The 17,176-nt window shown below is 41.0% G+C and overlaps 1 protein-coding gene across 10 annotated transcripts in view; it reads left to right on the forward strand.

Moving 5' to 3' along the window:
* Window positions 1-17,176, forward strand: part of MARK3 (microtubule affinity regulating kinase 3) — a 115,391-nt gene that overhangs the window by 18,463 nt on the left and 79,752 nt on the right. For all 10 annotated transcript variants that reach the window (XM_061395457.1, XM_061395459.1, XM_061395458.1 and 7 more), the window contains exon 2: window positions 5,518-5,709. In XM_061395457.1, coding sequence (XP_061251441.1) covers window positions 5,518-5,709 — 192 coding nt within the window. The remainder of the gene's footprint in view (window positions 1-5,517; window positions 5,710-17,176) is intronic.

Here is a 17,176-nt window from a genome sequence, read left to right on the forward strand (position 1 = left end):
GCCATGGGTGTACACATGGTTCCCCATCCTGAACCCCCCCTCTCACCTCCCTCCCCATACTGTCCCTCTGCGTCATCCCAGTGCACCAGCCCTGAGCACCCTGTAGCATGCATCAAACCTGGACTGGCGATCCATTTCATATATGATATTATTCATGTTTCAGTGCCATTTTCCCAAATCATCCCACCCTTCTTTTACTCTTTAATAAAGATTAAATTAAACAGCTTTGAGTGCCTGTTGGGTTTTTAGTGCTTCCACAAAAAGTGGCTACTATTATATCACTTTTTGTCACCTTAGGGAGAAAAAAATTTATGGATAAATTGGCTATTAGTACAAGAATTTATTTATTTGCTAAAACGCTAGGAAATTTTTTCTTCTTTGGGCCTACTCATGGATGCATGGGGAAGATGGAAGCCAAGTAGAATCAAAATGCAGTTTAATTTGCTTCTGTTCTGAGAGAATTTTTTAGTTAAAAACCTTAGATTTTAAAATTTAGGGAGTTTATCAAACTAAATATTCTGAGTTTAACTCTATTGGAATTTAGCAAACATCAGCTATTTCAATCTGTTATATGAGTTTATATTCTTGTGGGAAAATACAGGTTTCTTTTTGGGTTTGTATTAGTGTTTATTTGCATGAGGGTGTATTACGTAGGCTAGGTTATGCTGTGGTGACATAGATGACCAGAATCTTAGTGGCTTAACATTGACTCTATGAAGCCTGATCTCCATTTCCAGGCCGTTTGGTCCTCTGACCTTCACTCTTTGGACAGGATTCTAAATTCAGGAGAACAGAAGAACACAGGGCTTGAGTCAAGCACTGTCAGTAAAGACTTCAGCATGAAAATGACATATTCACTTTCACTCGTATCTCATCGGCCATACTTGGACAAATGACTGTGTGGAACCTCAAGTTGAGTGAGTTTCTGTAGGAAGTCAGTGTAGTGTGGTGGATAAGTGTCTATGACAAAGTAGCAAGATAGAGACAGATACAAGCGAAGTACATTGGGAGTCCAAAGAAAAAGCAGTTCTGCTGGGACGCAGGGAGAGTCAGGGAAGATTGCTTAAAGATGGCGACAAATGATTCAAGCATACGGGAAAGAGTAGGATGTCCTTAGGTTTGAATGGAAGAAAGGGCACTCAGACTGAGGAGAGAATCACGCTAGAAAATAGTGGGTGATGGAGCGGCCGAGGAGTAATGGCTGAGATCAGAGAGGACCGTGACTTCATCTGGTATTCGTGCAGCGGGAGTCCATAGTGGGCACTGTCACAGCTTCTGGGAATATCTGATGATAAACAGAACAGACACCTCTGTCCTCCTAACATACCAGTGGGTGTAGTGCTAAGGAGTTAGTTTGCGGGGGCAGTTGTTTGTGTTTTGTTTTTTTAATGTTTTGGCCTTACTTCGCACAGCATGTGGGGTCTTAGTTCTCTGACCAGGGATGGATCTGGGCCCCCTGCCATGGAAGCGCAGTGTCTTAACCACTGGACCGCCTGAGAAGTCTCAGGAGTTATTTTTTTATTATAAATAGATTGGAGAGTAAGCAAAGGTATAAACTTCATGCCTATGAATTTTAAGCTAAGCTAAGTCACTTCAGTCGTGTCCGACTCTGTGCGACCCCATAGACGGCAGCCTACCAGGCTCCCCGTCCCTGGGATTCTCCAGGCAAGAACACTGGAGTGGGTTGCCATTTCCTTCTCCAGTGCGTGAAAGTGAAAAGTGAAAGTGAAGTTGCTCAGTTGTGTCTGACTCTTCGCGACCCCATGGACTGCAGCTCACCAGGCTCCTCCATCCATGGGATTTTCCAGGCAAGAGTACTGGAGTGGGGTGCCATCGCCTTCTCTGCTATGAATTTTAAGGTTCTTCTAATATTTCTATTTTACATGTAGTAGAAGACAGTTGATTTGTGCAAAAGTTAATATTTTGTCTACTTAACTGTGCCACACTCCAGAAAACTAATTTTCTGTAAACTAATTAATACATGAAGGGTTGAATTTATGAACATATAAATTAAAAGTCTATGTTTGCATTTAAAAAGCTTTTATAACCAAAATTTTGAATAGTAGTTTAATTTTAATAACTGTGTTTTCATTGTATAAATAGCAAAACCGCTTGACATACACCTCATGGTTACAGGGACTTTGTTTTATGTTCTGCTGGGTTTCTGACACTCAGAACAGTGCCTAGCTCATAATTATATAAAATCTATTATACATTATCATTCAATAAATATTTGAATAGAAGAAAGAAATTTGGGAAATAAAAATTTCTTGTAATTTAACCATCTGCTACAGGGATTAGTGTTTTGATATCATTTATTTAGTCATTCCAATATTTATTAAGGCTTCCCTGTGGCTCAGTTGGTAAAGAATCTGCCTGCAGTGCAGGAGACCCAGGTTTGATCCCTGGATCAGGAAGATCCCTGGAGAAGGAGATGCCAAACCTCTCTAGTATCCTTGCCTGGAAAATCCCATGGACAGAGAAGCCTTGTGGGCTGCTTTCCATGGAGTCCCAGAGAGTTGGGCACGACTGAGCAACTAACACTTTTCACTTTGCAGTGTTCATTAAGTACCTGTTATATATGTCTACTATTCTAAGATACAAGGGATAGTAAATTACTGTCCTTGTTTTTAGGAAACATGTCTAGTTTGGAAATAAGCATATATGAAACACGTTTACCAAAATTATTTTAAAACAGTACTTTGTTGCTGTTTGGACTGCAGCATGCCAGGCTTTCCTGTCCTTCACTATATCCCAGAGTTTTCTTTAAACTCGTGTCCATTCAATCGGTGATGCCATCCAACCATCTCATCCTCTCCTGCCCCCTTCTTCTGCTCTCAGTCTTTCCCAGAATCAGGGTCTTTTTTACTAATGAGTCGGCTCTTCGCATCAGGTGGCCAAAGCATTGGAGCTTCAGCATCAGGTCCCTCCAATGAATATTCAGGGTTGATTTCCTTCTAAAAAAAAACCCATAGCTTTGACTAGATGGACCTTTGTCAGCAAAGTGATGTCTCTGCTTTTTAATATGCCGTCTAGGTTTGTCATAGCTTTCCTTCCAAGAAGCAGACGTCTTTTAATTTCATGGTTGCAGTCACCATCTGTGGTGATTTTTGGAGCCCAGGAAAGAAAATCTGTTACTGCTTCCACTTTTTCCCCTTCTGTTTGCCATAAAATGACTGGATGCCGTGATCTTTGTTTTTTGAATGTTGAGTTTTAAACCAGCTTTTTCACTCCTCTTTCACCCTCATAAAGAGGCTCTTTAGTTCCTCTTCGCTTTCTGCCATTAGAGTGATATCATCTGCATATCTGAGGTTGTTGTTTCTCCCTGCAATCTTGATTCCAACTTGTGATTCATCCAGCCTGGCATTTTGCATGATGTACTCTGCATATAAGTTAAATAAGCAGGGTGACAATATATAGCCTTGACATACTCCTTGTCGTATTCCTTTCCCAATTTTGAACCAGTCAGTTGTTCCATGTAAGGTTTTAAATAGCTGTTGCTTCTTGATCTGCGTACAGATAGCTTTCTCAGGAGGCAGGTAATATTCCCAGCTCTTTAAGAACTTTCCACAGTTTATTGTGATTCACACAGTCAGAAGCTTTAGCCTAGTCAATGAAGCATAATAGGCGTTTTTCTGGGATTCTCTTGCTTTTTCTATGATTCAGCAGATGCTGGCATTTGATCTCCGGTTCCTCTGCCTTTTCTAAAACCAGCTTGTACACCTGGGATGTCTCGGTTTACGTACTGTTGAAACCTAGCTTGAAGGGTTTTGAGCATTACCTTGCTAGCGTGTGAGATGAGTGCAGTTGTACACAGTGTACATTCTTTGGCACTGCCCTTCTTTGGGATTGGAATGAAAACTGACCTTTTCCAGTCCTGTGGCCACTGCTGAGTTTTTCAAATTTGCCAACATATTGAGTGCAGCACTTTAACAGCATCATCTTTGAGGATCTTTCCGTAGCTCAGCTAGAATTCCATCACCTCCACTAGCTTTGTTTGTCGTAATGCTTCCTAAGGCCCATTTAACGTCACACTCCAGGATGTCTGGCTCTAGGTGAGTGATCACACCATCGTGGTTATCCTGGTCATTAAGACCTTTTTTGTACAGTTCTGTGTATTTTTGCTACCTCTTCTAAGTCTCCTGATTCTGTTAGGTCCTTGCCATTCTGTCCTTTATTGTGCCCATCCTCGCATGAAATGTTCTCTTGATATCTCCAGTTTTCTTGAAGAGAACTCTAGTCTTTCCCATTCTGTTGTTTTCCACTACTTCTTTACATTGTTCACTGAAGGCCTTATCTCTCCTTGCTATTCCTCGTTTGTAATGGGCTATTTTCCCAAAATTCTCATTTGAAAATTAGAATCTTTTTGCTACAGGAATAAAGTTGTTTAGATTTGTAACCAGTTTGTAAAAGTCTTTTTAACTTAAAATAGAAGAAAACCTATCTCAAAACTTGGTACAGGAATGACAGAGATTTACTTAGAGGAATATAAAAATGTAGATGGAAATTAATGTGGACATTCTGAAAAGGATATCTTTTGACGAATTCAGAGGTTGATGGCACAAATTCTTAAGCTCTCACTGTAAAATACTAGTTGGTTTTTTTTTTTTTTCCATTTTTCCTTGATAAGAATGTGTTACAAAGTGTAGTTTCTTATGTTTATCACCTAGAATCAGGCTTGTTTGACCTACAGGTAGAGAGTGAACATGAGAAACAAGGGGTGTTTTCCTGGACAAGAGGAGAAAGGGATGAAGGTGCTTGACAGTGTCCCGAGAGGAGAGGAAGCAGTTAGCGCTCAGGAGAGGTAGGCAGTGAGGTATGGAGAGAGGAAGCGCTAGGCAGCTGGTTGCTCACGCATGCAGCGCTGTCCTCATCAGGCACTTTGTAACTCGAGCACCTTTCTGTTTAATGTGGTTAGAGGTGTTTATGATTTGTTTTACCTTTTTGGAGTATGTTGAATACTGTATTCATCTGTTCAACAAATGTTTATCAAGGGCTTTAGAGTCTGGCACACACTGTCTTAAAAATCATTGTTAGCAGCATAGTTTAGAAAGAAGTTGGGAATCCATATTCTTTTTGAATTTCTCACTAGTGATTTGGTGGTGAATAAATCTCAAGGTATCCTCATCTGGTTAATGGTGATGTTACCTGTTCTACCTATATCATAAGGTGTGTTGACTATAATATGTGCTGGTGTATTTAATAGCATGTGGGAAAGTTAAGTTCTTTATGACTGTAAGGCAGTCTTCTTTCTCCTATTTTATGGTATAGCCACATTACAGAAAATAATCTTCATCTATCTGAACACCCAGTTGAAGTTCAAGACTGGTATTTCTCTTCTCAGCATTTTATTTTCCTCATGAGTTTATATCACATGGGCAAGTCCCCATAAAGTGCCATATGTAGTGGGATTAAATTAAAGCAGAGATGTTTTGTTTCTTCAACTGGAGACTCTTTAACCTTGTCAACTAGTGTGGGTTCCTCACTCCCTGCCCTTTGTTGTCTATTTTACTGCAGCACACGTCACATGGAGATGGGCGGCAAGAAGTTACCTCTCGCTCTGGGCGCTCTGGAGCACGGTGTAGAAACTCTATAGCTTCCTGTGCAGATGAACAGCCTCACATTGGAAACTACAGGCTGTTAAAAACTATCGGCAAGGGGAATTTTGCAAAAGTGAAGTTGGCAAGACACATCCTTACAGGCAGAGAGGTAAGTAACGAATTATGCTTGGGTTTCTGTTAATACACTTTCCTGTTTATTTCCATGTGAGACAAAGAGGAACACAATGTATATATTTGGGCTTTCTGTAAGCTAAACCTTTTTTAAGAATAGGAAGCTTATATATTAATTATCCTGGGAGTTGTTTTACTTTCTCATTTCTTTACTTTTCATTTACTTTCTCATTTCTTTCTCTGTTGTAAAGATTACATATTGAGTGTTTGAATGATTTTGCCTTTATAAAGAGATAGCGTTCTTTTTCAGTGGTAAATATGTACCACCACAGTAAAAATGTTTTAACTTCATTATAAGCTCATGGTACTTGCAAAAATCTTGTTGACTGTTTTTATAGATTTATCAAGAAGCTTCTTCATCTCCCCAAACATTTATCTCATAGCTTATGTTCGATAGGTTATTATATAGAAAGGCACATGCTTTCCTAATTTTTGTCATATTTGCTTTCTGCTCAACCACATTCCATGTTTATAAAAAACACTTCCATTAAAACTGCTCCTTAATTAACTCCCTCCTCACATTCTTTTTGTGCAGCACAGAACTGTTCTGGTGTGTTTGGTTTTTGGCTGCGCTGGGTCTTCATTGAGACACACGGGCCATTTGCTGGTGTGCAGGCTTTTCTCTAGTTGTGGTGCACAGGCTGAGTCGCTCTGCAGCACGTGGGGTCTTGGTTTCCCAACCAGGGATCAAACTTGTGACCTCTGCACTGAACCGTGGATTCTTAACCACTGGACCACCAGGAAAGTCTCTGTTCTGCTTTTTTTTACATAGTTTCTTGGATCTTTGTTACCTGCTGTTTCTTGCCTAAAATACACTTCATCCTTTTGTGTTGGAGTCACTTCTTGGGGAAAGTAGTGATTAACAGACTCCCTTTCCCCAGGCATGGCACTCATGTTAAAAATCACGGTACTTTTTCCCTAGCTAGCATTTTTACCATTACAGTTAAATAAATAGTATGTTTTACTATTATAATTACAATTATATTGCAAATTGCTTATTTATCTGTCTTTCCACTCTAGTCTATGGGGAAGATATCAGCACTTAGCCATATTTGGCACATACTAGGTGCTCGTTGTTTAGTTGATAAGTTGTGTCTGACTCTTTTTCGACTCCATGGACTGTAACTCCCGGGCTCCTCTGTCCATGGGATTTTCCAGGCAGTGGATTTTCTGGAGTGGATTGCTTTTTCCTTCTCCAGGGAATCTTCCCAGACCAGGGATTGAACCCACATCACCTGTGTTGACAGATGGATTCTTTACCACTGAGCCACCAGGGAAGCCTTATTAAGTACTTAATAAATTTTTTAAAAAACTTTATTTTATATTGGGATATAGCCGATTAACATAGTGCTGTGATAGTTTCAGGTGAACAGCGAAGGGGCTCAGCCATGTGTCCATTCTCCCCCTGTACTTGATAAATATTTATTGGATGAACTTAATGCTACTTTTGAAGGAAACTGTAAAGAAATAATTCCCATGTAATGGAGCCTCCTGATATGTGTGCCAAGGCAGTGTTAAGATGTGCTGAGGCCTGCAGTCCACTGTGCAAGGGCCTGCTGGAGTGAGACCCACCCTGGGTTTGCTACAGTTTGCCCTACAAATATTCTAACTTCCTCTGTGTTCTGGGACCTGAAGAAGATTGTGCATCATTGGTCTATTCTAACTGGAGTCTTAAGTAAAGACTGTAACTAAAAATTTGCCTCCTCACGTTTCATCTCAATTTTAGTGGCAGTTCCCTAGTTAAGACTCCATAGAGATGCCGGGACTGCTTTTGGAATCAGTAAGTAGCATGAGTTAGTGGAGCTTTCTTTGCTGCCCTAGATCCAAACTTTTTGAAATAAGGAACAGAACCTCTGAGTTTATTTCCCCCAACCAGTTTCAGGTGGTTACTTGGCCAGTTTCCTTATATAGATAGAGATGGTGGGTTAAAAGAGGAGTGAGACAGACAGACCCTCTCGCCTTTTACATAACTTACTTGTGCTGGAGTGAGACTTGCCATGTTTACATCTAGTGTGTTCTCTCCAGAAATGCTTGAATTTGACTATATAGTGGCTAACTTAAAACACTTTTTTTTTTGAGGTCTGAAAAAATTGATTTTACTTTTTTTCCCCCCTATTGTAGGTCTTACCCAGAATCATGTAAAATATAAACATTATAGAAACTCATTATGTAGAAAATAAAATTCCTTAAACTTTCTCTCTTCTCAGAGGATCACTTTCAGCAGTTTGGTATACATTACCACAGTTCTTTATAGACACAGTAATTTTTATTTATTTTAACAAGAAAGGACATAATGGTGGTTTTTCTTACCAAGTGCTCAGTCACGTCTTCATCACGTCTGGATTTCAGTGCTTCTGGACCTGACATACTCTCTTTAGGGGCGTTGCCTTCTAGTGTGTGCTGGCACCATAGTTTACCTATATTGATGGGCATTGGGTGGTTTCTGATTTTTTTGCTATTACAAACATCTGCACTGAATATCCTTAAACATAACTTTCTGTCCTTTATTAAGAGTGTTTCTGTAGGATAAATTCCTAGATGTCTGGAAGTCCTGGTTCAGAGGGAATGTGAGACTGTAGTTTGTTGCTGTTCAGGCGATAAGTTGTGTCTGACTCTGCGACCCCACGGAATGCAGCACACCAGGCTTCTCTGTCCTCCACTAACTCGCAGAGTTTGCTCAAATTCATGTCCGTTGAATTAGTGATGCTGTCTAACCATCTCATCCTCTGCCACCCCCTTCTCCTTTTGCCTTCAATCTTTGACAGCATCAGGGTCTTTTCCAGTGAGTCAGCTCTTGGCATCAAGTGGCCAAAGTATTGAAACTTCACCATCACCGTCAGTCCTTCCAATGAATATTCAGGGTTGATTTCCTTTAGGAGTGATTGATTTGATCTCCTTACAGTCCAAGGGACTCTCGAGTCTTCTCCAACACCACAGTTCAGAAGCATCAATTCTTTGGCATGCAGCCTTTATGGTCCAGCTGTCACATCTGTACATGACTACTGGAAAAATCATAGCTTTAACTATATGGACCTTTTGTTAGCAAAGTGATGTTTCTGTATTTTAATACCGTAATGTTGCTGATGCTGCATCGCTTCAGTCATGTCCGGACTCTGTGCGACCCCATAGACGGCTTCCCACCAGGCTCCCCCGTCCCTGGGATTCTCCAGGCAAGAACACTGGAGTGGGTTGCCGTTTCCGTCTCCAGTGCATGAAAATGAAAAGTGAAAGTGAAGTCGCTCAGTCGTGTCTGACTCTTAGCGACCCCATGGACTGCAGCCCACCAGGCTCCTCCGTCCATGGGATTTTCCAGGCAAGAGTACTAGGTACTGCTAAATTGGTTTTGAGAGAATGTCGTACTGCTTTATTAGCCTACCAAAATGAATGAGAGTGCCTATTTTTCTACACCCTTGCTAACACTGTAGATAATTTTTGTCTATCGAATAAACAAAAAAATGATATTTTTTAAAAAAGATTGCTTTTTTGATAGCTGCTTACATTGATGATATTTTCATATATTTGTGTCATTTATATTTTCTTTTTAAAATAAGCTTCCTGCTGTATATCCTTTATCTGTGTCTCTTTTCTCTTTTCCTCTTAGTGATTTAAACCTTTTATGTGTTTTTAGACATCGGTCTGATCTGTCTGGGTTTCATGTCTTGGTGAGAACAGTTTACTTTTTTTCCCAGATTGTAAAAATGATTCTGTTTTTTTCTTTAAATACTGCTGTGACTGGCATTTGAATGTTTAATTGACTTACTGTGTATTTTGGAGGATTAGTATGAGGTGTAGAGTCTTAACGTTTTCCCCCTACATGCATTACTGCTTTCCCTGGATCATTGGTTCTTTCCCCCGATTGTTAAATTCCCTTTTGTCTCTCTGATTTAATTTATTTAGTTTTATGCCCAGTCATGGTGTTTTTATTACTGCAGCTTTTGATTGTACATTTTGATTTTTTGAAGTAGGTTAAAGTTCCCTGATGATTATTCTTATAAGAATTTCCTTGCTCTTCTCGCCATTTAGTCTATCAGATGAATTTTTATTATATTCCACTTTTTTTGGGTGGGGGGCACACCATGTGGCATAAGGGATCTTAGTTCTCCACCAGGGATTGAATCTGCACCCTGCATTGGGAATGTGGTGGAGTCTTAACCACTAGCCCACCAAAGAAGTCCCTGTACAGGTCTTTATGTGAGCATAAATTTTAATTTCTTTAGGATAATTAATCCAGGAGTGGGATTGCTGGGTCCTATGATAAAAAACTGAAGTTTTTTTAGACAGTTGATTTTATTATAGGTTTATTATAGTATATATTTTATTACAGGTTTATTATAATATTCCCAATAGATTAAAAGAAACCTAAAAACTATAGTTATTGTATTTTTATCACTTGGTACTGTTCTCCAGTCAGCCCATTGAAAACGAAAGTTTTTCCATCAGCATTCTCTTGCCCTTTTATGGGAATAGGATGTGTCTTTCCTATTGAGGTACTAAGACCTCTAAAGAAAACCCAGAGTGCTTCAGGAGGTGATTTTGGTAATTCAGAGACTTAATTCATTCAGTCAGTAGAAGATAAAGAGTTATTATATGGTATGTTAAGAGACATCAAACCAGTCAATCCTAAAGGAAATCAGTCCTGAATATTCTCTGGAAAGACTGAAGCTGAAGCTCCAATACTTTGGCCACCTGATGCAAAGAGCTGACTCATTAGAAAAGACCCTGATGCTGGGAAAAGATTGAAGACAGGAGGAGAAGGGGACAGCAGAGGATGAGATGGTTGGATGGCATCGCCAACTCAATGGACATGAGTTTGAGCAAGTCTGGGAGATGGTGAAGGACAGGGGACCCTGGCATACTGCAGTCCATGGGGTCTTTAGTTCCCTGACTTGGGGTTGAACCAGTGCCCCCTGCAGTGAAAGTGTGGATTCCTAACCACTGGACTACCAGGGAATTCCTTGGAGTTCCAATTAATCAGAGATTGGAAGCCTTGCAAAGGGCCTTGATTTATATGATTTTTGATTGTGCCATACGGCTTGTAGGATCTTAGTTCTGTGACCAGGGATTGAACCTGGGTCCTGGGAGTGAAAGTGCTGAGGCCTAACCATTGGACCACCAGTGAATTCTCAAGAGGCTTGATTTTTTAGTTTCTGGGTTTTTGTTTTGTTTTCTCTCTGTTCTGCTTTCTGGGACATGTCTGTATCTTCCAGTCTTTCTCTTAAATGTGTGTATGCTCCTGTGGGTGTCCTCCTCCCCCCGGTTCTTTCTTGTTCTCTGATTATTTGTCTTTATAGCGTCCAGTTCTGGTATCAGTGCTGTTTTTTCTGTTAACTCCCTGAGGATAGTAAAAAGCATGATTCTTTTTGTTGTTCTTATTCCCTACATTGTTTCTCTTGTCGCTGGGATTCTTTCTTGGTGTCTTCCTTAGAGACTTCATTTGGAATCTGGTAAGTCTTGGTTGTCTGTCTGTCTTAGGTGGAACCCTAAGAAGCTGATCGGAAGCTGGGTTTGCGTGCATAGAATATGTTTGACCACTTTCATTTGGGAGTTGTCCAGTGCTTTTATTGGAGGACCCAGGTATCTCTGCCATCTCTTCTCTGGGACCCTTCTGTTCTCTAGATTAAGAATCCTCTGTTCTGCTTGGGAAGCTCCGTGGTCCCACCCCTCCTCAGTGGCAGTCTGACACTTAATCCCCCCCTTTTCCTCTCATGCCTCACTCCTGCCCTCTCCTGGCTTGTTGACTTGGAGTCCAGAGCCTCTTTAACTTCTGGAATCGGTAGTCATTGGTTGGGCTGAGGAGCAGCAGCATTCTTTATGCAGACTTTTGACTTGGGAATTAGCCCAGCAGCTCCTGCCACCTGGAAGCTCCGGGTCCGGAGCCCTTTCAAGCCTGCACCCTGTCTCCTTCAGAAGGCCCCTGAAGTGCGTGCCCGCCGTTGTCCTCGCAGCCTGTTCTGCGCTTTTGTGGCTGCCCACGTTCACTGGCAGTCCGTGTCCTGCGGTAGAGGAGAGGCCAGAGGGGAGCGGGAGGAAAACAGATTTCAGTCTCGAACCTCATTTGTCCTCGGCCTCTGAGTACTCAATTAGCATTAGTTGTTGGTTGTAAGAATGATAAAACCTCAGCTTTTCATCTTTGAATGTGCTAAACTTCTTGAGATTTTAGTTTACAACATTTTGTGTGTGTCAAGACTGTTAACAGCTTTACAGAAAGTTTGGAGACCAGAAAGGAAAAAAATTCCCCCAATCAAAATATGCATAATACCATTATTTTGGTATATCATATCCTATATATATTTTTCAGCATACTTTTGGCCCTGATTTTGTATGCTGGTTTTTTCCCTTCAGAATTTTATCCTTAACAGTTTTCCCCAATGCTGCATAATCATAAATTGTAGGTTTCAGTGGTTATATGCAGTTTCATTGATTTGAACAGTAGTTTTCGATTTTTTTAATCTCACAATTCCATTAAACTTTTTAAATTGAGGACTCAAAACAAGCTTTTGTTTATATGAGTTACATCTATTGCTGTTTACTGTTTTAGAAGTTAGCACTAAGAAACTTAAAATATGTGTTAATTTATTAAAAATAATAGACCTTTTACTTGTTAATATAAATAACATATTTTTATGAAAAATGACTTATTTTCCAAAACAAATTACAAAAAAGAATGACATTGTTTAAATTTTTTGCAATTCACTTTAATATCTCTTTTAATAGAAGGTAGCTGTATTTTAAGTCTGCTCTGCATTCAGACAATTTTGGTATGTGATTCTGGTTGAAGTGTATGAAGAAAATCTGGCCCCACTCAGATAAGTAGCGAACGAAGAAAAGAAGACCTCATTATCTCTCTCAGGTGGTTCCAGGTATTGCCCTTTGCTGCTCTGTTAAAACTCAGTAAGTAGTCATTGCTGGGATTTGGGCAGTGATTAATAGAATGTTTTCTTCAAAACAACTGTTGACACACAAAAAGAATATTTTGAACAGTTTGCTTTTATTGGAAATAATAGTAGCAGATTTGGAAGTAAGCCAGCAGAATGGTAAAAGATAGCCTTAGTAGTCTAATAACATATAACTGAAAAGGCCACCTGATCTGCCTCTTGAGAAACCTGTATGCACGTCAGGAAGCAACAGTTAGAATGGACATGGAACAACAGACTGGTTCCAAATAGGGAAAGGAGAACATCAAGGCTGTATATTGTCTCCCTGCTTATTTAACTTATATGCAGAGTGCATCATGAGAAACGCTGGGCTGGAAGAAACACAAGCTGGAATCAAGATTGCCGGGAGAAATATCAATAAGCTCAGTCAGATATGCAGATGACACCACCCTTATGGCAGAAAGTGAAGAGGAACTAAAAAGCCTCTTGAAGAAAGTGAAAGTAGAGAGTGAAAAAGTTGGCTTAAAGCTCAACATTCAGAAAACCAAGATCATGACATCTGGTCCCATCATTTCATGGGAAATAGATGGGGAAACAGTGGAAACAGTGTCAGACTTTATTTTGGGGGGCTCCAAAATCACTGCAGGTGGTGACTGCAGCCATGAAATTAAAAGACGCTTACTCCTTGGAAGGAAAGTTATGACCAACCTAGATAGCATATTGAAAAGCAGAGACATTACTTTGCCAACAAAGGTTCGTCTAGTCAAGGCTATGGTTTTTCCTGTGGTCATGTATGGATATGAGAGTTGGACTGTGAAGAAAGCCGAGCGCCGAAGAATTGATGCTTTTGAACTGAGAAGACTCTTGAGAGTCCCTTGGACTGCAAGGAGATCCAACCAGTCCATTCTGAAGGAGATCAGCCCTGGGATTTCTTTGGAAGGAATGATGCTAAAGCTGAAACTCCAGTACTTCGGCCACCTCATGTGAAGAGTTGACTCATTGGAAAAGACTCTGATGCTGGGAGGGATCGGGGGCAGGAGGAGAAGGGGATGACAGAGGATGAGATGGCTGGATGGCATCACTGACTCGATGGACGTGAGTCTGAGTGAACTCTGGGAGTTGGTGATGAACAGGGAGGCCTGGCGTGCTGCGATTCATGGGGTCGCAAAGAGTCGGACACAACTGAGCGACTATTTACAGTTAGTGTGCAGAGAAAGAAACGAACTTGACATAAACCTACTTTCTACAAATTAAAAAGCACTTAATTACATAATTGTAACACTTTTTTATTGTGATAAAATATACATAACATAAAATTTACTATTTTAGCCATTTTTAAGTATGCAGCTCAGTGGCATTAAGTGCGTTTATGTTGTTTGCAACCATCACCACTGTCCATCTTCAGAATAGACCCACTAGTCAATCTCATTATTCACAAATTCCAGATTTGCAAATTTACATACTCTCCAAAATTTGTTTACAATCCAGAAATCAATACCAGCAGTGCATTTGCAGTCTGTTTTGGCCATGCACAGAGCAGTGAGAAGTTTGAATTGCTTTATGTGTGTTTGCTCTGCTGAGGTCCAACAGGGTAACACTTGGCATTCTTTCAGCTTTCATACTAGTAACAGATGCCTGTTTTGTGGTTATTTAGTCCATATTTTCCACATTTTTTGGTGCATTTTGATAGTGATTTTGCTATTTAAAATGACCCCCAACTGTAGGGCTGAGGTAACTAGCCATTGTTTCTAAGGGCAAAGGCTGTGAGCGCCTTATAGAGAAAATATATTTGTGAGATAAGCTTCATTCAGGCATGAGGTTGGATAGTGCTGCTGCTGCTGCTAAGTCACTTCAGTCATGTCCGACTCTGTGCAACCCCATAGACGGCTTCCCACCAGGCTCCCCCGTCCCTGGGATTCTCCAGGCAAGAACGCTGGAGTGGGTTGCCATTTCCTTCTCCAATGCATGAAAGTGAAAAGTGAAAGTGAAGTCGCTCAGTCCTGTCCGACTCTTAGCGACCCCATGGACTGCAGCCTTCCAGGCTCCTCTGCCCATGGGATTTTCCAGGCAAGAGTACTGGAGTTGGGTGCCATTGCCTTCTCCGTAGATAGTGCTAGTCAGTGTTAATAGATCAATAACGTATAGTAAATGAGATGTCCTTAAGCAGAAACATAAAACAAGGTTATGTATTGGTCAGTTGATGAAAATGTTACGACCAGGGGCTCACAGGAACCTCTTCTAGAAACAGTGGTTCAGTATCCACCAATTCCGTGTTCACAGTGAATTTATAGAATGGAATTACCATGAGTAATGTGAATCAGCTGTCTTTTTTTTTGAAATAGGAGGAGGCTTAATTGTTACCGATGTTTTCTTGTGACAGCAGATACATGGGAAGGAATATTAGGAAAGATTGTAGGCTTTGGGAAAGATTGAAGGCAGGAGAAGGGGGCGACAGAGGATGAGATGGTTGGATGGCATCATCGACTCCATGGACGAGTTTGAGTAAACTCTGGGAGTTGGTGATGGACAGGGAGGCCTGGAGTGCTGCAGTTCAATGGGGTCGCAAAGAGTTGGACACGACTGAGCGACTGAACTGAACTGAACTCAGGTGTCTTGAAAACATTTTCAAGAGCGGAGGAATCAGAAGCACCCTGAGAGCTCTTTACATGAGGTGTGTGGAGTTGGCTGGCTTAGCTCCACAGTGGCTTGGATGAAAGTTGGCCTTTCACTCGGACCTTCATGTACACAGCATTGAATTGTTTTCTGTGGTCAGTGAAGTTTTTCCTGGGTTGTATCCTTCCTTGAGCATACTCTAGGCTTGTGTGTGCCCTGTTGTGTGTACCTCTGATTTTTGTCTCCCAGAAATTGTTTCAGATCTCTTGTTCACTGGTGCTACCTCTCCCATTCTCTTTGCCATTTTTTTTTTTTTTTTTGGTCATTTAATCTTTATTGTTTAATGGGACTGTCAGATGGGAGAAGAGCGAACGCACATGATTAGTGTGCCATCTTTAACTGAAAGTACTCACTATGGGTACGAAAGAGCTTCTTAATCAAACGAGAGTCTCCTGCATTGCAGGTGGGTTCTTTACCAACTGAGCTATCAGGGAAGCCCTTTAGTTATTTTTATTCAAGTTAATGATCTATTACACAGTTTAAAGAATCGATGCTGGTTTTTTTAAGTGTTCCCTGGCCCCACCCCAGTTTCCTAATCACTTTCAGCCTTTTAAACTGTTCTTTAGGTTTTTTTCTTATTTTTGAATTTTAGGCATCATTAGCTATTGACTTTTGAACTGTAGTTTTTTAAAAGTCATCACTGACTTTAAAAAAATTAACTCCATATTGAAATATAGTGCACACATTGAGAAAAAAATATAAGTATTTGCAAAACCATGACCCAGAGCAAAAATACGCCATGACTTAAACCCCAGAAGTCCTCCCTTCTACCTCCTTCTAATCACTTCACTTTCCTCCCCCTGAGATAACCACTATAATGACTTCTAAAACACCGCAGGTTATTCTGTGTGTTCTCCTCTTAAAATCATGGAGCCGCACAGCGTTCATTAACTTGTGTGCCTCTGTGACTCTGCCTTGTGCTCGTGACAGGCACTCATCTTGCTTTGCATTGTTAGGTTTAATTTGAAGTTGGTAGGCTTGTTCTCCATTGCTGTGGACTGAATTGTGTCCCCCAGAATTCAGATGTAAAAGCTTATTTGGAGATAGAGCCTTTGTGGAAATATTTAGGTTAAATTAGGTCATAAGGGTAGGCACCCGATCTGATAGGATTAGTGTGCATATAGGAGACACCAGAGAGCTTGCTTGCTTTTTCCACCTCATAAGGACACGGTGAGAAGCTGAGCGTCTGCTCGCCACGAGGAGCTGCCTGTGCTGGTGCCCCGATCCCTGACGCCCAGCTTCCCAAACCGTGAGAAAATACATTTCTGCTCTTTAAGCCACCCTGTCTCTGGTATTTTTGCTGTGACAGCCTGAGCTGACCAATATGCCATTCTTCTGGATCACTGTGTACTTCTATAGGACTTGGTAGTCTTTCTTGCCCCTGCTCTTCTGTAAAAGCTGTAATGCTTTAACACCCACCAGGAGCAGGATATAAGGGTCTTTTGACCAGTATTTAATTGACAGGAACTGGAAGATAAAGATTTTTCTCCATTGGGTGTTTGCCGCAGGTTTGTTGGACTCTTGATTTGAGGAATGTTGAGGGAAGCCTTTCTTACATGTGAGCTCTCTTTTATTCCTATTTTGTAATTTTCCACTTTGCTTTAGGCATCAGGGGGAACAAATGGAATTTCCCGGAACTTTACACAGTGGCAGGGACACTTCTGTTTCCTTGCCTAGTGAACCCCCGTGGCATTTGTTGTGCAGGTGTGAGCTCACTTGAGAGCACCCCCATACACACACACCCTCTACAACCTTGGGCGTGGCTGAGTGGTCTGTCAGGTCTCTGTCTTTCTCAGGCAGCTAGTGATGCCCCACAGTTGCCTCGAGGTCAGAGCTCTTCTCCTGGCTCCAGCTCTGGCCCTGGGTTATTTTGGTAGTTGAGTCATCCCAGCAGGG

This window comes from Bos javanicus, chromosome 21 (genome assembly GCF_032452875.1).
Source record: "Bos javanicus breed banteng chromosome 21, ARS-OSU_banteng_1.0, whole genome shotgun sequence".
In the NCBI taxonomy this organism is placed as follows: Eukaryota; Metazoa; Chordata; class Mammalia; order Artiodactyla; family Bovidae; genus Bos; species Bos javanicus.